At 40.9% G+C, this 22,403-nt stretch overlaps 1 protein-coding gene across 7 annotated transcripts; it reads right to left on the bottom strand.

Moving 5' to 3' along the window:
• Positions 1–5,274: 5,274 nt before the first annotated feature.
• RBM45 (RNA binding motif protein 45) lies at positions 5,275–18,737 on the bottom strand. 7 transcript variants are annotated; one of them, XR_005829284.1, is made up of 12 exons: positions 17,941–18,737; positions 16,286–16,408; positions 16,032–16,158; positions 15,945–15,956; positions 14,426–14,536; positions 13,911–14,090; positions 12,937–13,066; positions 11,595–11,691; positions 11,036–11,202; positions 9,439–9,635; positions 6,329–6,489; positions 5,275–5,603 (listed from the first exon to the last, which is right to left on the bottom strand). XR_005829284.1 is itself a non-coding variant. In XM_040603479.1 (11 exons), the coding sequence occupies exons 1-10, from the start codon at positions 18,316–18,318 to the stop codon at positions 9,443–9,445; spliced, it is 1,518 nt and encodes a 505-aa protein (XP_040459413.1). In that variant the 5' UTR covers positions 18,319–18,736; the 3' UTR covers positions 5,275–5,603; positions 9,439–9,442. The 7 variants fall into 7 exon arrangements, 6 of the variants coding, with proteins under 6 accessions (XP_040459413.1, XP_040459414.1, XP_040459415.1 ...); XM_040603479.1 differs by lacking the exon at positions 6,329–6,489 and having other exon boundaries at positions 17,941–18,736; XM_040603480.1 differs by lacking the exon at positions 5,275–5,603 and having other exon boundaries at positions 5,621–6,489.
• Between the last annotated feature and the right edge of the window lie 3,666 nt (positions 18,738–22,403).

Raw genomic sequence — 22,403 nt, 5'->3', positions numbered from 1 at the left:
TTTATACCAGATACTGCTTTAATAGTAATCCTGGTGCCATAAATTCATTATGTACATATGAAATGTGCATGGTGCACGACAACCAGTGCATTTCAAATCAAAGGGGAAATAAGCCACAAGACAGTGGTGTTACTACAGATTGATGTAAGGGCTTCTGCAGTTCATTTGTGATAGACATCCATCTAAAAGACTCCAAATCTCTACACCCAACCTAATCTGAAAGCATTTGGCTTCCACAGCAGCACGGTGCCCTCCATCTTTTCTGTCTTAAGATATGAATCATTTGGATTATCCTGCTTTTCCCCATATCAGAGTTGGCTTTTCCTTGGGATAACCCCCACAACCTCCTACGCCTTACCTCTTATTAACTGTTTCCTGTTCTGTTGTCTCAAAAATCAGAAACTCCTTTATAGTCTTCCTTATTTTTCCTTTACTTTATCCCTCTTTCCTCTGGTTCTCTTCCTAGTTCCTGTTAATTTTCTTTGATAAACCTTTGACAAAGTTTTAAGTGAATGTTGAACTAATAAAGATAGGAAGTTGAGAAAAATAGTATGGCAACAATATGGAACGGGTAGTTTTCCTGAAGTGGAGCCATGCACATAATTACATGCTGGTTTTCCCTTCAACAGCTTCCACTTATATGTCATTATTCCTTCTTCTGCCCCTCGCTTACTGCTACAGTAATTGAAAGACTAGAGGTGCCTGGCATTGCAGACATTAGATGGTATCTCTGTAGACAGAGCAGAAACGCCATGACAGAGTACCTTCAGTCAGAAAATGGACCATCAACAAGAAAAAAATAGAGGAAGGATGCAAAGGAAATCCAGTTCCACCGCACATTGCAAACCTGGTCTCTGCCCCCACACGAGGTACTCCAGCAGTGGCTTGTACCACCAAAGGAAAAGGTCTCAGGAAGGAGCCCCAAGACCCAGTGAAGGGAACTAACTGCAATTACCGACTCACAGATCACATTCAGAACACATCACCCTCTTCAAAACAGCCTTTTTTCACTTAATGATCAGAATTACTGTAATGTAGACATTCAAGCAACATTAGCAAATTTGTATCTTTCTCCAGTTACACAAACAAAAGGCTCTTCTGTTGACCAAGCGGTCATGACTCAATAAATGAACAAAATAATTTTTACTGGACATCATTTAGCATAATTTATGAAATCTGTATTACCTCGTTTTCAAAAGGTACAAAAGCCCTGTTCAGTGCCAACAGGAACCATGGCTGATGAACACAGCTGAAATCCAAGCCACTCACAGGTACGCATACTAAATTCTACTTGCCAACACTAACGCACTAATACTGCAAAACAACACACAAAAAACCCTATACAGTTTTGGCCAATTCACTAACCACCAGCAAAAGGAATGTAAGTGACACAGTTTTTTACAGTACAGGAACCTAATGCTCATTCTTACAGCAGGCAGAGTTTTTACTTACCAACAAAAGGACCTAGAAAAGCAGCATGCCACTTATCAGTAACACAATATAGCAATTTAAACAGGGAGTGAAGCATATCATATCCAATAAAAAATGTTGGGGGACTTCAAAATGGCAAGACGTATTTACTCAACACTGGTATTTACCCGGAGAAGACATCAATGCTTTCAGGAAATGCACTGAACTCTGAGAAGAACAGTAATTTTGCTTTTAAGGATCTTCTAAAAAAGGTTGCCAGAACACTACAAATAATTCCATGTGAGTCACCTAACAGACCGATTCAGCAATGATACTATCTGCTTGCAGAGTTGCTTCTTAGGGTAGCTCGAAGTCTCAGTACTGAAAATGGGGAATTGTCTTTCCTTTGAATACCAGCACAATTCTCTTCAGTTCCAGACCTGACCAAACAAGCAGGAGCTTGGTAGCCTGAAGCAAGACTACATACACATCTTCCCTGCCCAGAGGAGTGCAGTGGCCCACTATTCCCACAGGCATGAAGTAATAAAACCAGGATTGAGAACAATTAGAAAATAGCACCATTCCGTCTACTTTGTAACATTACTTCGAGCTGTAAAGGATACCTTTTAACACTCTGTGTATGTTGAATGCTCCCTCCAGTAGCTGTTGGGACCATTCTAACACGATTCTCCTTTCCCATCTTGGATGGCCAGGCTCAGACACCAGTCACTTCATTTTCCAGTATTTATACTCCTGGAGATATTTACATCACTTAAACACACAGGCATCCACCTTCAGTGCCACATGAGACTGGGGATCTTGACTGAGGAAAGACTCATCAAAAAGGCTGATTCAAACACATAAATTTTTTCAACTGACTCTTCAGAGATTCTCAGCATTTCACCTGGTACCTAAATACTGCCCACCGCTATCCTATACTCTAAAGCACCCTCTTGAGTAAAGGCAAATAAAGGCAGTAAAGATCCACACATACACTGAAAAGATGGGTGTGCTGGCACAGTACCTCACCCCTTGTAAGCTGCATTTTAGCTTACTCCTAACATGCAGGTACAGCACACCATGCACATTTAGCAGCATGTGTCAGACCTGCTACATGAGTGCGGTGCCTCTGTCATGAATGCACAGAAGGACCAATGCTTTCTAAAAATACTGGGCTCACTGCACACATACACTGTACAGGTAAAGCTACAAAAGGTGCAGCTTCACGTTTCTGTCTACAGCAACCTGGTCAGAATTATTTCCCCTGAACAAATACAGGAAATCCCCAAATTCTACTCAAAATTTATCATGAGGACAAGGAGGGAAAAAAAAAAATCACCTTCCCCCCCCCAAAAAAAAACCAACCAAACAAAAAACACCAACAAACCCCCAAAAACAGGACTTTCCCAGAGAAAACTCAGCAAAATGGCATCTTTGGTCACAGTCTTTGGGCTGGAGTCAGAGACAGGATCCAACTCTCCAGGCTCAACCATAAACCTGTTTTGGTCACTATGTAATTTCTAATACCTACAACAAATGAAGCAATAATTTTGCAGCCTGCTTTAACCATGCAGCCCTGATCCAATTTCACTCTTTGTGCTGAATGAAACAATCGCTCTTGCGAAGAAAAGCTACTGGTGAGTCATCAAGGACTGCATCATAACACATACTAGAGTAAGGGAGAGAAGAAAAGGAGGTTTCTTAGGCAACCTTTATTCTGCAACTGCCTCACACTTGAGCATTTGAATTCTAATATTCTTTTAACATAAGAAATAATACTGTTTTTTTAAATACAGTTTCTGTCACCTTAAACTTCTGAATCAGTTGGAGTGAGAGTGCTTATTCTCATATACCCTCTTTAATGCAAAAATATTTTTACTCATACTTCTTATAAAGAGCAGGAACAGAAAAACTAGTTGAATATTCCTGTATCTCGTATTAGAGACCAACTTACTAAATGCTTTAAAATATTTGCTGTGTAAGAAACATTATGTACACTGCATGTAAATATTATTCCAATCGCATTAATTTCATAGTAGGTGAAGTCACATGACTAGATGGCTAATCCAGGTTTGTACCCTGACAGTATTTTGAGACAGCTAACTGTAAAGCACTGAACAGTAAAGTTCTAAGTTTTGAGTAAGCATATCTTCCAGCTAAAAAGATTATATCAAACTCTCTGCTCCCTCCTCTTCCCACCCCTGCCCCCCAAGCCCCAACCAGGTGCTTGCTTTAATGGGTATGTGTCTTTTGCCACTGGAAAACAATGGTGAAAATTAAGTTCCCCCTGCAGCTTTCAGGTACTTACAACCAGAGGCATTTCCCCAATACCTTCTTGTTTCCTCCTTCTCTTTGAAAAACAAACAAAACAAGAAAAGGAGGTCATCTGTTGTAGACAAAAACATAGATTAAATTAATAGAGACACAAGACAATGTCACTAATTATAAGGTGCTGTGCCTCTGCACATTCGCTATTGAGATCGGGTAAGTCAGGGGCTTGGAGCACTGGAAAGGAGGCTGCAAGGAAGGTTTCCTGGTAAGAAGTAGCATTCTTGGAAAGAATAAGGCGCTGGAGAAGCAGGTGAGAATCATGGAAGTGGCAGGGAATGATCCTGGAGCTCAGTGAGCTGCACAGAAACGAAGTCCAAAGGCTGCCCAGGGACACCGGCCAGCAGGACCCGAGACTGGTGACCAAGCTGCTATGCAACTTTCTGCCCAACCCCCCTGACAGCAGCCATCTTCCTGCTGGGAAGGGAATCTGAGGCTAAGGGACACCAACACTGCTGGTGGGGAGGGGAGAAAAGCAGGTAAGTGTGTGAAATTATAAAGTAGGACAAAAGCTCAGATCTTGCTGGTTCTTAAATAACCCCCACCATCCAGACCTACTACGGGCTATCACTCACTCTCTCTCCCCTATGACGCAATTCCCCCTTATCAATGCAAATAACTCCCCCATCACATCAAAACTCTATACACTGGCTGCGTCTACTCTGAAACCCAGTTCACTATCCGATACCTGATAACTAAAAGGACTAAAGACCTGCATTGTCACCCCTACCTTCCTGTGCGCTAGGGAATTCCTGGAAGGAAATCCTTCCTCTAGCTCTGAGCAGCTTGGGAAGCTACAGCATGCTCCACTGTCTTCGCCCACACCAATGATCAAGGGACTGGGACAGGAGAAGCTGGGAAGCAAGATGCACCCAAGAGCATGCTTGTCCTCTACTGTGCATAAACCCAGAAGTTATCAGTATTATCTGTATAAATTATTTTAATAACTAGGATATTTTCAATTCAACTAGTAGTATTCAGGATAACACAGAAAAGTATTTGGCATTTGAAAATTATCTGTGCAAATACCGATTTGAACGATCTTCATTTACTCATCGTCAGTGCTGAAATCTTCATCCTGCTGAAATGCTGAATTGCCTGTTACTTAAACAACATACGCGTTGAACAACCCTCAAAAAATGAGACAAACACCAATAAAACACCCACCCCTCAAAACTCCATACTTGCCCCACAGTTGTAACCGAAAGACCTCAGGGTAAGAAAGGATATATGTAAGCAGCTCTGGTAGTCTGACCCACAGTCAAATGTCCTTTTCGCTAAACAGCACACATAATCAATACTTCTGGCCCAAATCAACAAAATGTTTAAGAAAGTGCCTGATTAATTTTCTTTATTACAGCTATTTTCTTAAATCTAGCTTAATACCGTCATGTTTGCCAGCAGTTTTTGAAAGTTTTTTTCATTTTCTTTGAATTTACTGATGTACTTCAGTTTTCAATGCAATCTGGACCATGAGAAATATCTTCCATTTTAACAGTTACAACCTGAATCACTATCAATTAACCAGTCAAGCCACAAAATGCCGACTCCTTTATTTCCCCGTCATTGTAATTTCCATCTTAGAGGAGGAATTCAGTTAAACACGAGAGATATTTCTGAAATACAAAATTATAGACTACAAGAACAACCACCAATTTACAATTTTTAATGCCTAGATAATTTTCAAAACTGCATGTCTGCATTTTCAAAACCAGGGAGTACCAGAGAGAGAGAGAGGGAGAGATATCAAGTAACAATTAAAAAAAAAAAAAAAAAAAAAAGCTGTCACTGTCCACAGGAACCATGTCTAGTCACGTTTTCAGTCAGTCAGTCAGCTAGCTGAGGGTCATGTCATTATTTAGTTTCTGTAGAAAAAACACAAGTACAAAAATAGTATCAAAAAGCAAGGTACCTATTTTTATTTTAAAATATACATATCATAAAACATAATTGATCCAACAGCATATAAATGAGGGGTTTAATATCTTTAGAATAATATTGAAAGTTTATCTATGTTTCTCTAGCTTTTAAAGAAGTACCTCTTTTTCTGAGCAGTGTGTGAAAGCCAGCAATTTTTCTGCAGTGTACTGTTGATATAAAATATAGTTAACTTATTTTTTATTCTGGAGTATAGTTTCAATTATGATACAATTACTTTTTCTAAAATTTTTTTGCACAGAATTATAAATATACAGATTAAATTTCAGGATTTTAATAAAGTTTTAACTAAAAAAAGAATGCAAATCAAATCGGTGATGCAAGACTTTTCCACGACAAGTATAATAAAAGACAGTAATAAGTATTTCATGATGGAATAACTTAGTAACTAATTAAATAATTATTTTAAAACACCACCAAACATTTTCAGAAGGGGGAAAAAAATGCAATGAAACCACTTGCTGTAGGTTAAAGCCAAACAGCAATGATTATTTAAAGACACAGAATCCAGCTCTAGATATCTGTGTTTTGCATTTCTAATATAGCTCTAGTTCGAAGCTCTGATTTCTAAGGACTACTTGAAAGCTTCAGGAAAAATGTCTGGGGTGGGTTTTTTTAGGGGTTGGGGGGAGTGGTATCTAAATAGAGCTACCAGGTTGCAATGAAGAGCTTAATCAGAATTCCACAATCCATTCTTCTGAACAATACCAAATCCTTTCCTTCCTCTTGTATTTTTGAGTGACATAATTTACACAACAGGCATCAGACATTTGCAGTGAGGTTCTCACGAAATACTCAAAGCAATGCAAAAACCTGAGTAGAAAGCACGAGGCTGGTCAACGCTAAGAACATTGATAGCTTCTGCTTTTAGCAACTGCCTAGAAGTAGACACTGTAGTTGTCTTCTCAAGCCTATCCTGACTCAAAGCAAGATGGCTTAAAATTATTTCAACCATTAATACTTACTTAGTGTAAGAGGGGAGAACCTCAACCGAAAAAAACTTACATTAGAACTTAAAGTAGTTAAGAGAACCTTACTGGTCTGTATTTCCATCAATTCTCTGCTACTTTTAACTATTCATATAAACAACTGAATTTTCATTGACTTGTAGGAGAGCCAGAGCCTGCAAAATTCATTAGATGGATTAGTTTAGAATATTAATACACATGTATTTAAATTCTCCTGATAAACAAAGGTTGTTTCAAGATAACAGACTGTTCTTATGATCAGAAGTTTACATTGTAAGAGCATTATCTGTAGCATACCATTAACATAAAAAATTTTAAGACACAGTTTTGTAAATATTTTTTAAAAAGATTATTTCTGTTAAGAAAAATATTATTGGCAAAAAAACTTCAAAAAAGTCAGATAAAAACTGCCGAAATAAATGTATCTCAATTGAATTAGTCAATTGAATTAATTTATTTTCATATATTCTATTGAATTCACAGATCTTATCAGATTTTAATCAAAGAACCTTGTACAGAAAGTACTATTGCAGAAATCCAGTCACCTTGTTAAAGAGACAAAAAGCAAGCAATACAACAGGACCTTAGAAAGGATTTTATTTTTTTTAAAAGGCAATGACTTCCTTAAGTGAAAACTCACAGAAGTTTTAGCTAAGAAGATTATTTCCTCCAGCTAAAATTATAAAAGAACAAAAGTTAGTATGATAAAATCTTTTTAAAAAAGGTACTAGTTCAGAGGAAGAGAAAATTCCATCCCCTTTCACATGCACAATATAAAGCTTTAATGGAAAGCAAAATATAAGCCTCAACTACTGCAAAATGTTGTCAGTCAGTCCAATACAGAGACACAGTGGTAAGCTTGATTTAAATGGGCAAACCATTTTAAAAGCAGCACAGATGAATCTTACTTTTTATGTACCATTTTGTTTGAATTTGAGAAACTCACTAAGGACAAAAAGAGAGCAAGTAATTTTGTCTGTCTGTCCTAAGCAGCAATAGACAACCAGCTAAGAGTCTCAGAATCAGGAACCTGATGTACAGGATGTAGTAAGCTGTAATACAGTAAACTCAGAAAGCTCTTCTACCTGCGTTATTGCACAGGCCCAGCAGATGGGAGTAACCAGAGGGGAAGTATTCAGCAGTCATTTGCACCAGAATTAACCAGTATCTGTCCAAGATAGATTTAGGGTGTCTGTCTCTGAACAAACTAAAACTAGTATTCTCTATTATTCGAAAATTTACAGAAATGATGAAACCTAGGAAAGGAAAAAGAGCTCTGCTGTAATTTTGCATGTGTAAAACTATTATTCTCAAAAATCACACTGAAAAAACGTGTGTTCATCTATGTGCATGTATGAATTAAAAAAAACAACAACAAAAAAAAAAATCAGGTTTAGACTGACAATCAGAAAAGAACCGCCCAGTCTTCTCACTCTGATCTTTCTTAAAAATAAATAAGAATAAACAAACTTTCTAATTTTGGATGCATACTGGATCTATGCTTTTCTCCTAGAAAGTAGTAAAGGCAGACCTGGTACTACATTACACTTTACATGATAGTTTTTCCTGCAGTGACCAAGAGGCTAGCCTTTTATTACTGGAAGCAAAAGTCACATAAAAACCAAACAAAGCCTTTGTACAAAGGTAAGAGCGTGGGTACAAGTTATTTAACTTGGCATTCACCAGAGCTGCTGATTAAAAAAAAAAAAAGGAGCTGTGAATGAGTTTTACCTACAATTCAATGAAGAAAAAGAATGCTAGAGATCAGTTTTTTCAAATAGCAAGTTGTGGATAAAGAGTAAGACCACTTTTAGTAACCACTGCTTATCAAAAGAACAGCGTGAAAGTCCTTAAGGAAAAAAGTAGTAAAAGAACATGACGGGCAAAATCATTTTTGGTCTTTGCAACCCCTGGGTCACAAAGAGTATCTACACACAGAAAGGTATAAGGAGTGAAGCTTAGAAGTAAAACATTGATGTGAAGAGAGAGTCAGGATTTCATGTGATATTCTCTGAATTAAAGCAAAACTGCACGTTCCCTATAAAGATAATACAGCTACTGAAATTATTTTGAAGCTACAGTAGTGTTTGGGAGTTATTTTGTAGAAAACAGGGCTTAGCCTTTCCTCCCCCAACTACATTTTTCTTTTGGTAATAATCCTAATGTTAAAAACCCCCAATTCAATCCCTCCACAACACGCTCTGCAATATTTTCTTCACTATCACACATTCCAGCTACACTTGATTTCTGAGAATCCAGATGACCCAAATATCCCAAGCCTTCAGTTTCACCTGGCAACCTTCCCTGTCCTTCCCATGCCCTTTTTTTATTTACCCCTTCTCTCCTCTGCCCTTCAGGGGCTGAAATCTACATCTTTATCCAACATCAAGGTGAGGGCATGTGTTTTTAATGAAAGAAAGACACACACAAGCTGATCTCAGTTCCATTGTTTATTTTTGCATACTCTTTTCAATGTTAACTGATACTCTTCTGTACATAAAGTGAATATTTCTATTAACACCCAGACTGACGTTAATCAACTAGTTCATATTTGTTCAAAAATTATAAAAATAGATTTTTACCAAAATAAAGCGTATGCGTGCATATATAAGCATACACCCCCCCATATATACATAGACACACATACATCACAAAAGTAAATTTCCAGTTGTTAGCTAAAAAGATATTTTAAGTTTATCACTGCAAGTTCATATCTAACCTCAAAATACTCTGCCTATCGCTATTTCAAGTAGTTGAGCTTCAGTTTAAGTAATGGCTCAGATGGGGTACTCACCTGATCAGTAAGTTCTCTGACGCTTATTAGATTCTTCTGTAGGTGAGTCTGCCAACCTTACTTTAAGCCTGACTCCGTTCACAATCTTCCCATGTAACGCAGTTATGGCATCACTGGCACTTGCTCTGTCTGCAAATTTTGCATAGCCCACATTTTTTCCAGCCACAAGGTAAACTTTTATCAAGTGTCCAAAACGACTGGAAAAAAGGAGGAGGGGGGGGGGGGAAGAGGTAATTAGATAATTTACAGGTTTTGCTGCAGAGATACCTATTACCCAATATGAAGCAGATATGATTTTGTAGCTGCAAAAACTATATTCTCACATGCATGCTAGATTTTCTTGTGCTCCTCTCCTTCAAAATGCCCAGTTTTTACTTTCCTTTCTCTAGAATTCCAAGCAGGAATAGAAATAAAACCAGAAGTCCACAGACGATGTTTTCTATGGAATATTACAACAGAACCACAAGCACTGGCGATTTCTCTCTTATTTAAAAGAATGTATGTAAGTTAATCAATACTATGGTCCCCAAAGACTAAATGGAACTCAAAAATCCCCACAAAAACAAAACAACACCCCTCCACACCACGCATACCCCAAAAGAAAACCCAAACAAACCCACACAGGAATACACACAGACTAGCAGATAATTTAAGAGGCTAAACTTGCATCTTACTTAAATGAACTTGCTCGGTTGTGATTATCTTTGAAAAGGTCTCACTGAAATGACTCAGAAAGCAAGCACTAAAGCTTTATGGAATAAGCCAGATTTACAACTCCTCTGGAGATTCCTAGACAGTTCCTTAAAAAACATAAATAAAGTCTGCTTCCTTCATACAGAAGTTATACAAGTGTCAAGACTAGGGTGCATAGCCTTTTTCTTCTCCAGCACATCAAATAGGTACAGTTTTAAATCCCACACAAATGCATATTGTTTCTTTTCCTCTCCTGGTGCTTTTGGCTTTCCAAAGATTTATTGCAAATGCCAGAAACGCCAGAAAAGGGAAATTACTTTTTCTTCAGGAGTTTACTAAAAATAAGTAATACAACACATTGGAGAACAGCTAAACTATAGATTTGTTTTAAAGATGGCAAAAATTGTCTCTCAAGCCTTTGTTCCTCATAGGGAGGCATGTGAAAGGACAGCTGAAATAGTGTAAGTAAGATGCAAACCATCAAAATGTCCCAGGATGTATCAGAAAAAAAAACCTCCCTATACTTACTCCCCAAAGTTACTGTGGAAATTTATCAAAATACTTAAATTCCTTAAAGAAATACATACAAGAAAATGCCAAATAGATCAAGCTATAAGAACTGGAAGTACAACATCTTTTGGTTAAAAAAAAAAGACTAGACATCTTACTTGAGATTATGTTAATCAATAATAAAGCTGCTGTACTGATGACACTATCTATGCCTCAAGGTGAATTCCATTACACACTTGTTTCAAAAAGCAACTGTTACCTATTGATCATTTATTACTTACTGATCACTGTGCACTCTTCATGATGACAATCTTTTTTATTTTCAACATTTATTTTAAATATTTCATGGTTATTTTTTTGGTTAAAGAGCACTTATTTGTAAATGGAGTCTTACCAGAATATATCCTCCAATACATTTACAGGTAAAGGATGGGGATGAAAAAGTATGAAAAGCCTTTCCTTCACAGAAGTGTCAGGTGGAACTTTTTTTTTGTGTGGTGGAAGTATGGCATCTGTTTGTGGCTGAAGTAACTGTGAGCCAGAAGTTCCTCCAAATGCCTGCTGAAACAGAGGGGGAAAAAAGATGCAAGTATAAATTAACCAATGGTCAGGGTGAAAATAATTTTGCCTTATTTACAATTTTTGTTCCCATCACAGCACATAAACTGGCTCTACGAGTTCTCATCTTAATTTGTTTACTTTGGTTATTTCATTAAATTGGACAATAAATCCAAGTAAGGTCAGTCACTTTTACAGGGAATAAAGATGTACAAACCAACCAGAGGTACATCTTAAGAACACAGCATCTCAGTTACAGAAGAAAGTAAGCAGTGTTCTTTATTGACACATCTTAAGTTTCCTACAATTCAGAGAGTATTAACAGCATCCATTAATAATTAATGTATTAATGTAATGCAATACAAACACAATTAATGTAATGTTAATAAACTTACAGGAGGTGTCCTATACTGCTGAACAATTGCATTGTTATTCCGCAACACTGATGACACATGTGCTGTTACCAGCTGTGTGGCCATTTTTCTGATGAGACTGCAAGCAGAAGTGATAATAAACTATTTAAAGGATAGCCTTAAGTCACAGTAATCTTAAACTCAGCAAAAGAAAATAAGTTTTAACGCACATCTAAAAGTCTCTGGAAATCTGTAAACTCCTGTAGATAATGAAAATCACAGCAGGCTTCCATGACACTCTAGAAATGATCTGAAAGTATGCATGCTTAGCTGCAACTCACTGAAAACACTCATACATTTCTACATACAAAGATACAAAACCTCTTCTTTACTTTTCTTAATACTTGGGAGGGAATTAAGTCTATAGAGCCCACTACATTTTGTAAAAGGTAACTAAAAGGCAGAAGGGACAGAAAAATTTCACCTGTTTCCAAAAAGAGCACAGAAATTCAATTCAGAAGTCAGAACATTATCACAGAAAATTTACTTACAGCTCTCGTTTTCCAGGAATTTTTAATTTGTTCTGTTGCAGAATAAGAAAAAGCAATTGCATTTTTTGTATACATTCACAGCCCGTGTTGTAGGACCATGAACTAGTAGGAATTATTGAAGAATGAAGGAAATTGCCTGCAAGAAGGACAGTTGCAATGAATATTTTTTTCAGTTTAAATCAGGCATGCACTTCTGAAGTGAATCTCCCCATTGTCCCTCCTTACTGACCTCATTCATATCCCAGAATAGGTTTGACAAACTAGATTCCTTTAGGATGAAACTAAGCCAAAATACTCACTGCAGGAGCACACCTAAGCCATTGCAACCTGTAATGGGCATTCAAATCACAGGAACAGATTAAAGATGGTCAAAGTAAAACCTGACAATCTCCATGCAGTGGGAGTATCAAATCCTCAGCACACAGTATTACTCTACATATGTCCTTCACAAGGCTACTATTTGCAGCACTGCAAATACAACCAAGAGATCAACTAGATAAATCTGTTTCTAATACAAAAACCTCATCAAAAACAGACTCCAGCCTTGTTATGTATTAGAGATACTTACAAAGATTCTTGCCAAATCCAAGTTTTTCCAATGTATCTTAAGAGTATATATTCTAATGTTTTATCAAAGACTAGTAAGTTTCAAAAGGTTTATTCTAAACTATTCAAAAAAATTTTAAAAATCCACCTAAATTTTAAACAATACTATCTACATGTATGAAACAAGATCACAATGACATTGCTGTTACTTATATTAAAAATGTATTTATTTTAAACTTTGCTCTCCAGAACACAACTCACAAGTGTCTTTGTTTATCGGTACTTACTCTGAGCTATCACTCCCATCTTCTAGGAAAATGACAGTTAATCGATTTCCAGGAGGATACTCAAACCCATGTAGTTTATACTTGGCATATATAGCTGACGCAGCAGTACTATACTGAATCACAGCATGCCCTACAAATACAGTGCACACAGCTTCAGTATGATACAGGTAAATCTTAAGAACAAACTACACTCATATAAAGCAATATGATTAAACTTCACATTAGTCATGGATGATAAAAAATTCTTAAGTCTTTTTTACCACACATTACATTACTTAATCAGTAGCATTTGTGAGGAAAACTTCAGCAGAATTAAGTAGTGACAATCAGCTATATTTATGATAACTTGAAAAGCTGGTAATAAAGTACAAGTGAAAACATGTCTTCTTCCCTAAGCCTGAATTAAAAAACACACACATACACAGTTTCATTTTAAAATGCAATTATCCCATCAGAAGTGAATCTCCAGTACTGTACATTTTAACTCTCTGAATCATTTCCATTTCAAGCCTCTTTGAGAACAGACCTCTTTCTCTCAGCAACAGCAAAAGACTGAAATAAAAAAAAAAACCTTCCAATACAAACGCAATTTGTTTTTTTATGATTTCATCCTGTTAACTCATGTCAACTGCTACACACAGACACACACACCCATTTAAAGATGAAAACTCAAAAGATGTGTTTAAAGGAAATTTAAACTAGATGCCCGATAATTTCTGCAACTAATTAACTTAGTTTTACCAAACCCGCTTCTCATGGGTTTGATTCTGTCCTTCTTGAGATTGTATAATCTGAAAGCAAAGGCATTTAAGGCTATCTGTAAACAGAGGTTCAAACAAACCTGACTTTGGGGCTTATGCATCAGTGATAGCAGCAACCATTGATACATGAAACATTAATTCTTCCCAACGAGTGTACTGTATTTTGCAATACAAATGAAGTCAAGTATAATAATAATTTGTAATTTTACTTACCACTATTGGTGTGAGGATCTCGCTGAACATCACAATACTCCAGTCCTGGAACTATATCAAAGAGGGCAAACAGCTGTTCTTGTATAAAGGGAAGCCGTGATACCACTGACAGACGTTTGGAGACCGACTCTTGAATTCTGCTCTCATTTTTTTCAAAACTACAAAACTCTGGCTGCCCACCTCAAGAATCAACAAATAATTTGAGTCATCACACTAGCATGCCTTCATTTCATAAGTATTTTTCATTCAACTTGTAAAAGTAATCCAAGTCAATTATATATTAAAGGTAACACATTTATTTCACCGCTGCAGGTCACAAAATAATCAGCCAACTAGAGCAAAGACATAAAAATATAGAAATAAAATGCCTGGGTTGTTTCTAACTCCAACATCCAATCTACTATTGCAGTGTTGACCTAAGCCTCTGTTAGCTTCCCTTTGTCCAGACTGCATTCTTACTTTGTCACCATACTCAAGACTACAAATAATTTTTAGTATAAAAAGCTATGACTTACAAAACGGAAGTGTATTTCCTCTTGGTTCTTGTCTCGTGTTATTACTGTAATAATCGTGTTCAAAAGACTCAGATGACTTATTTTTAGGTTCAGCCAAAATGGCCCTGTAGCCTGAAACAACCACACATATAGCAACAGCTCAGTACATCTGAATTATCTGATCGCATCCACATTCTTAAGTACTGTATTTAGAAATGTATCATTTAGAAAACCCAGTAAGAAAAATAGGAAGGTAACTAATCTGTAACTCCCTAAGTCTGCATAATAACTGTGTGAAAGTTAACAGCTTCCACATAGAACTACTCCTAGTCACAAGTTAAGCACAACAGAGCCTACTTGCGGTAAGAGTGACTGAGCACTGGCACAGGTTGCCTAGAGTGGTTGTGGAGTCTCCATCCTTGGAGACAGTCAAAAGCTGTCTGGACATGGTCCTGGGCAACCATGGTGCCCAGGTGACACTGCTTGAGCAGAGGGGTTGGAAGGGTCCTCTGGAGGTCATCTTGCCCAACTTCAACCTGGCAGGACTCAGAGACACTCCAGAGGCAGTCACCTGAACTTCTGTGTTAGAATAGCAGTTTATGTATGTTTTGCACTGTTCTACATTTTGTTTTTATGAAAGAAACAGGTATTACCCTCAGGCTATCCAACTAATCTCATTTTAGCCTCACAGCAAAAAGGAAGTAAAATTTAACTGCTAAGTGATCTCAGACTTATTCCTATACAAGAATTGTCACAAATACAATTTTTGTACAACCACTTATGATAGGTATGATGTAGAACCACCACATATATTACTGGAGAGAGAAAAAGAAAACCAAACAACAACACACACAACAACAAAAACAACAACCACACCCATACACCAAGCTGTTTTGTATTTATGATTAAGCAAACATTGAACAGGAGGCTGGACTGGAAGGCTGCTGTTAGGTTTCCCCAAAAGCTTTTCTTCTCCTGGATGAGCAAGCCCAGTTCCCTCAGTCTCTCCCCCTAAGTCATGTGCTTCAGCCCCTGACCACCTTAGTGGCCTTCCACCAGACTCACTCACTCAGATTCATTAATACATGCTCTAGTACCACCAAATATAAGTGACACATGTTTGGTCATAAAGCATATGAAGTCTTTCTTTCTGTAATAGATTAATCATGACATTAAATGAAAACAAACCAAAACATCCCCCAAACTTCAATTAGGATTAATCTACCTTTAAATATATAGACTATCAAATACATTTTATACATAAATTCATTTTTTATTAAATACATTTGATTTAAAATGCATATTCCCAGGGATAAATTAAAATGAGGTTCTCCTGGGTATGAAGCCTACATTACAGGCCAATAATAATGCATGACAGAAAACTCTTCATCCATTTCTAAACTCTTTTCACTGATCTTACTTGCAGTTTGGTCCTTCAAGAATGTAATCAGGTGACTGTTCTCAATGAATGTTAATAATACTGTTTTTTATTTGCAATGGAACCTTGTCTCAAGATGTGATTACATCATAAATCATTTACCTGCAAACAAAACTAAAAATTAAAGGTACATTAATGATGATACACACTTATTGCGAAAAACTTGAAAGAATTCAATCAGATTCTTACTTCGATCACACTCTTCAATTGCTCGGGCAGCTTGCGATGGTTTTAAATATCTCACATAGCCCAAACCTTTACTTTCTCCAGTAGTCTTGTTTTTAATAATGCTGCAATATTCAATGTCTCCATACATCTAGAACAATTAAAAAGCACATTAATTTGCAATATTTGAAAATGCATTAGTGCCACGCATTAAGCCCTTCTGATAAATTAAGACAAAGGCAATTTAAAATAAAAATTAACAAACAGCAAATCACTACCTTAAACTTCTCTCGCAGATCCTCCTCTGTATAGGATTTTGGTATCATAACAAAGATTCGTGTAAGCTCCTCATCTTCAACATCTCGGTGGCTTCCAGAAGCTCTTGACTGTGCAATAAATACCTAATGGAATAATTACGTAGACGTTAATTGCTGGACAAAGGGTCTTAATCACATATCAACGACCAATAGTTTGTTTCAACAAGTTTTTGTATTTATCTTTCACATAAGCTAGCTCTCCTTACATGGAAAAAGATAACATCTCTGATCATAGATGCATCTGTGACAAAAGATACAGCACACCCCAAACAGTCTCCCAAACAGGACAGATGCCAGCAGAAGTTCTCACTGGGAATAATGAAGAATGGTCAGGAATATCAAAGACTGATTCAGCAGCACTGCCAATGTCACTGGTAGCATGTGAGGTAGCAAAAAATGCATTACTGCAACAGGCCTAATATAGCAGTAGTAACAAAATATAAGCAAGCAAAGAAGCTGAGCAGCTTATTAAAACCTTGCTACTGCAGTTCAGTGCTCAGTTGGGCCAAACTCTGCAGGTCTAGTGCTCTGTCAAGGATTGTAACTTCTCACATCTGTAACTGTTAAAATCCTTTTTAATTACTGAAAGAAATTTCATCTCAGAAGTGCACACCAGAAGACAACCAGGCAAAAAAAACCAACAAAAACAAAAAAACAAAACCAAAACCCAACCAAACTAAAATACCCAAACCAACCAAATAAGAAAAATACAAACCACCTTCAAAGTAAGTCTGTTACACAAAAGCAGCAACTTACTTCAAAGAGCTCTTAAATTACTTTTGTAATAGTCATGCTGGGCAATAAGGAATACAACTCTGTTCTTTTCACTTCTAATGGAAAGTTCTTCAGAAAAGATTTTACTGATTCAATTGCATTCTCAAATGAAATACATGGAATCTTCTTTCACTGTTCGAAGTCATTCATATCTTGTTACTACTTGAGGAATATAAGAATAATTCAAGAGGCTAAAAGCTGACAGCCAGTTCCACAGATTCAAAAAAACCTCGTAATTGTTTTGAAAAAACTGTACACAAGCTATAAAACTGATATAAAATATACCTGAAAAAACAGTTCTATTTATTCACATGGATCTTAAAATATACTGGTTTAGAATATTTCACAGAGACTCCCTCAAGGATTTAAAAAAAAAAAAAACACAAACACACACACGCCCCCCAAACAAGCAAAAAACCCCAGTTTCCAGACACTGCATATTCCCCAGGCCTGTGGCTGCTAATACCACGCGTGGGAGCTGCGGGCAAGGGTAGGACCCCCAGCAGCTCCCCCCGCAGCCGAACGCGGCCCAGTCCAGAAGCCCCCAAGGGCGGCAGCCCCCGCGGGGAGAGGGCCGCGCGGCGCGGGCCATGCCGTGCGGCCTGCTGCCCGGGGGCTCCCCGGGGCTGCCCCGGGCGGGCCGCCGCCCCCCACTGAGCGGCCTCCCCTCGCCCCCACGCAGGCCAACACGACGTCCGAGCGGCAAGTCCGGGGTGCAACGGCCGAGGCCCGCCGCCCCCCGCGGCCGCCATGTTGGGAAGGGAGCGGGGGGCACCCCGCCGGGCCCCGCTCGCTCGCCCCCGGCCCCGCTCCCCGGCTGGAAGGCGGCGGCGCGGCGGTACCTTGATGGGCTTGGTGTCGGGGGCCAGGCTGCGTCCGTGCATCTCCTCCATGGCCCGGCAGGCCTGCGAGCTGCGAGCGAACTTGATGAAGGCGATGCCGCGGGACTCGTTGGTGCGCTTGTCCCGCAGGAGCCAGATGTTCTGGATGTCCCCGAAGGGAGCGAAGCGCTCCCGGATCAGCGCCTCCCCAGTGTCCTTGCCCAGCACCACGAAGACGCGGCTGTTGGGCGGCTCGTCTAGGCACTCGGCCGAGAGGCGGAAGCTGCTGCCCTCCTCCATAGCGGAGCCACCGGGCTCCCGGGCCGCCGGGGACCGCTGGCTTTTCTCGGGGACCGGCGGGGACCGGCCGCAGCGCCCTTTCCGCCGGGGAGACAACATGTCCGCCGCCGCTTCCTCCTGCGCGCCGGCCGCGCCCCTCCCGCCTCCCCGCGCCTCGTCAGGGCCGCGGCCTCGCCTGCAGCGGGCGGGGTTGCTCGGCCGCCCCACGCCGGGCCTCAGCCCCGGGCTGCCGGCGGGGGCCGGGACACCTCTGGGCGGGCTGCGCGGCGCACCCCGCTGCCGGGGAGAGGGGCCGTGCGGCAGGAGGGCCTCCGGGCCTGCCCGGGGCACCGGCGCCTCCACCCCGGAGGAGGCAGGCACTTGCTCCCCGGGAGCGGCGGCGGGCGGGCGGGTGGGAAGGACTAAGCAGAAACGAATCGAGGGTTGGCGCCGAGGCAACTCCCGGGCTCCCCCCTCGCCGCGCCCGCCCGGGGTCGGCGCCACGGAGCCACCGACCGGGAGGAACGGTCAGCAGGCAGCGGGGCCACCCCCCTGCTCGGGCAGGGCCCCCTACAGCCGGCTGCCCCGGTCCGCCCCCGGCGGCTCTGGGATGGCTCCGAGAAGGGGACTCCGCAGCATCGGTGGGCAACCTGTGCCAGCACTCAGTCACCGCCCCTGTAAAAACGTGTTTCCTGATGCTCAGATGGAACCTCCCGTGCGTCAGTGTGTGCTCACTGCCTCTGGTCCTGTCACTGGGCTCCACTGGGAAAGCTCATCTTCAATGTCTCCCTTCAGCTATTTATACATATTGAAAACATCCACCCTGAGCCTTCTCTTCCCTGAACAGTCCCAGATCTCTCAGCCTTTCCCTGTGAGACGTGCTCCAGTGCCTTAGTCATGTTTGTGTCCTTTTACTGGACTCTTTCCAGTATGTCCATGTCTCTGTGCTACTGGGGAGCCTGGAGCAGGACACAGTACTCCAGGTGTGGCCTCAGGCACAGTCCTGAGCAGAGTGGAAGGGTCATCTCCCTTGTCCTGCTGGAGACACTCCTCCTGATGTAGCCCAGGATACCTGTGGCCTTCTTCGCCACAAGGACACATTGCTGGCTCATATTCACCTTAGTGTCCACCACAACACACAAGTCCTTTTCTGGAAAGCTGTTTTCAGCCAGTCACCCCTGAGCATACACTGCTGCATGGGATTGTTCCTCCCCAAGAGGACTCTTGCACTTCCCCTTCTTGAGCTTCTTGATGTTCCTGCCAGGCCATTCTGCAGCTTGTCGGGACCATCTGGATGACAGCATGACTCTGGTGTTATTGACTGCTCCTCCCAGTTTGTACCCTAGGTCAATATTTTCCTAATATACTCACTTCTGCTGAAATCATTTATTTATTTTTAAAGGGCCTCTTTCAACCAGACCCACTACACTACATGGTGACCCTCCTCCTTTGAAACAGCACTAGTGTCATACAGAAAGAGCTTGTCCGTGAAGAAGGTGTTTTCAAGGCCTTTGCTGCTATAGGCAGCCATGGGGCTTAATGTGCATCTCGTGAACTCTCAGGACACAGAGGCCCAGGGAACTCAAAGTATTCATGGGAAACAAACACAAAAATGTCCAGGAAAAATAACTATCTGTAGGAAAAGCAGCACAGGCTAATAAAATGTGAACAATGCAATCTTACTATAAAGTTAATCACATCTTCAACAGTTAGATTAAAAAAAAAAACAAAACAGAATTCTTCAGCTGAATATAGGAGCCGCCAGTGCCCTAGGGTTGTAGTGGCCCTGACCACTGCACGTTGAGGGGTCAGTGGTCCCCAGTATGGTTACCCCAGGCAGGTGCAGGCTGGAGCTATGCTGGGCTGTGCTGCAGGTACAGCCTGGCATTCAGGCTGTGCCGTGCTTTGCTCTTCCCTCAGGTGCAGGATAAACTTGGCCAACTCATCGATTACAGGCAGCCACCGCTTGGTACCAGCAATTACACCACCCGCCTGGCCTTGCCTTTATCTAACAGTGGAGCACAAAGTCCTCCTGAGAACATAATTTCTCATTTGGCTAGAAACAGAAACTAGAAATGATAAGTGTTGTTTCCACGTAAGAAAATCCTATAAAGTTTGAAAGATCAAAAGGGAAGAATCTCTGCTATGGATGTGGTCTGCACAGCGTGCTGTGTGTAGGAGGCTCGCTCGATGCCACACCACCCAGGCCTCTCACCATCTAAAGGGATGTGAGATTATACTATTATCTTCTTATAGCGTTAGCATTGTAAATTAATAACATTGTAGATCATGGATCCTCAAACTTTTTAACCACGGGGCCGGCACGCAGATGCAGTGGCAGGCACCCATCTGCAGCTGCTTGGTTTCCCCCCCCCCCAACCCCCCGCGGGGGGGGGGCGGGGGGGTTCTGTAAATACCGGGGGGCGGATTGAGGACCCTGGGGGGGGCGTATCCAGCCTGTGGGCCATAGTTTGAGGACCCCTGTTGTAGATGATACTTCACAGAGCCTAAGTGCCGCTCTTACTGGGATCACAATGGACCAACACCTCCTAGTGCAAAAATGGGGTTAAATGAAGAAATCAGGGGATTGGATGCATGCTTTCTTTCTATTATTTTCCACAAGCAAATCAGATGTGCAGAAATCCTCCCTCTCACATGCGCAGATGTAGTTGTCAAGTTCATATAAGCAATGTTTCATGGAGGCAAGGTCTGGTGATCTGAAGATCTGGAGGAGGCTGTTTTGAGCACTGCACAGTCCTGGCGGTGTCCTCAGAAGTGGCATTTTTGTGAGGGGTAAATTGTGTCCTGTCTTGGGAGTGTAATGTAGGTTGATGATTTATTTTTAGAGGAACATACTTGGATATAGTGGTTGGGTTTGGTTCCATGTAGACTATTTCAGAAAATCTAGTAAGCTCTTTGTGCACCACTGTGAAGCCTCTAGAGAAAAGCTAGGTTACGACAATGCATCAGGAGCAGTGTTTTAGGGCTGGAAGGTGATGTCCCTTCCAGCACCAGACTCCGCGCTCATTTTTTTCCTAAATCCTGACAACACTTTTTCTTGGCACTGCAGAGTGGAGCCATAACAGGGGTGCCACACCGCCCAGATTGAAAAGCAAGCACTTTGGCATGGGGAAGGTCCCTGCAGAAGGCAGGTGACACTGCCTGGGGCAGAGAACATGCTGAGTTCTCCTCTCCACAATTGGACACCGCTGCGGTGGCACCTGCTGTTTGACAGCCAAGCATGGAGTGGTGGCAGGAAGCTCATCAGGCTTGAGGGGGTGCCCGGGAGATGCTGGAGAGCAGGGGCAGGCCTTGATTTTTGTGCCCGCCAGAGCCAAAAGGTGCTCAGCTCTCCTTCCTTCCCTAGCAGACATGGGCCCGAGGGCACCCTCGCAGGCACCTTCCCCCTCTGCCGGGGCCACTGCCACTGGAAATCCCCATCATCATGAAGGTGTCCTGACAGGCACTGGAGGAGGGGTTGAATTCTGTGGTTTTGGAGGCGTTCTAGATGGCACTGCCACCCACAAGGAAATCCTGAAGTGCTGCTGTGTTTCAGATCTGCCTTCTAGACAAAAGTGCATTGACCTTTCCCCTTACCATTGAAGTACCTTTAGGAAAGCAATCAAGGAACTTAAAGCTACCTTAACCTCCAAAGAGAATAACAAATTTTGTAATTCTACACCTCTCAGAGATGCAGCAAAACCCAAAACCCCATGGTGCTTTTTCCTAATGGTAAAGTGGACAACTTAAAAAAATATAATTCATGACTATCAGAATCAGATCATGTTAAGAAATTGTGCAGCTTAACTGAGTCTTACCCAAAATTACCTTTATTGTTAAGTCTGGGTCAGACTGTCATTCCTTTGAGACACATTTTTTATTACTGTGCAAGACAGAAATATTTTATAAAACTGTAGAAGGAGATGATAAATATGACCAACAACAGTGAACTTTTCTGTAATATGGTTCAGATTTCCTTTTTTTTATTATTTTTTACATAGGTCAAAATGGGCAATATTGAAAAAGACAAGAAGGAAGATCTTTATTCAGAAAAGTTTTCAGTGCCACACAGTTGAAAAAGATAGAAAGCACAAGACAGGACCAAATCTTAGGGGTTTATTTAGCCACATAACAGGACAAGCTGCAGGATTTTCTTGCTCAGATGCAAACAAGAACAAAGGTAAAACTAACAGGTGACATGGATG

The sequence above is a fragment of the Falco naumanni genome, chromosome 8 (assembly GCF_017639655.2).
Source record: "Falco naumanni isolate bFalNau1 chromosome 8, bFalNau1.pat, whole genome shotgun sequence".
In the NCBI taxonomy this organism is placed as follows: Eukaryota; Metazoa; Chordata; class Aves; order Falconiformes; family Falconidae; genus Falco; species Falco naumanni.
Note: the sequence above shows the minus strand (reverse complement) of the source record. Positions and strands in the feature narration are given on the sequence as shown.

What these genes read in the sequence shown, in the direction of transcription:
- RBM45 (XM_040603480.1), bottom strand. Translation starts at nt 18,318, where the DNA reads ATGTTGTCTCCCCGGCGGAAAGGGCGCTGCGGCCGGTCCCCGCCGGTC. An exon ending in AGATCCTCACACCAATAGTG is followed by an intron (nt 13,067 to 13,910) that starts GTAAGTAAAATT and finishes CTGTATTTGTAG; the next exon opens with GGCATGCTGTGATTCAGTAT. An exon ending in AGCAGTATAGGACACCTCCT is followed by an intron (nt 11,203 to 11,594) that starts GTAAGTTTATTA and finishes CCTCTGTTTCAG; the next exon opens with CAGGCATTTGGAGGAACTTC.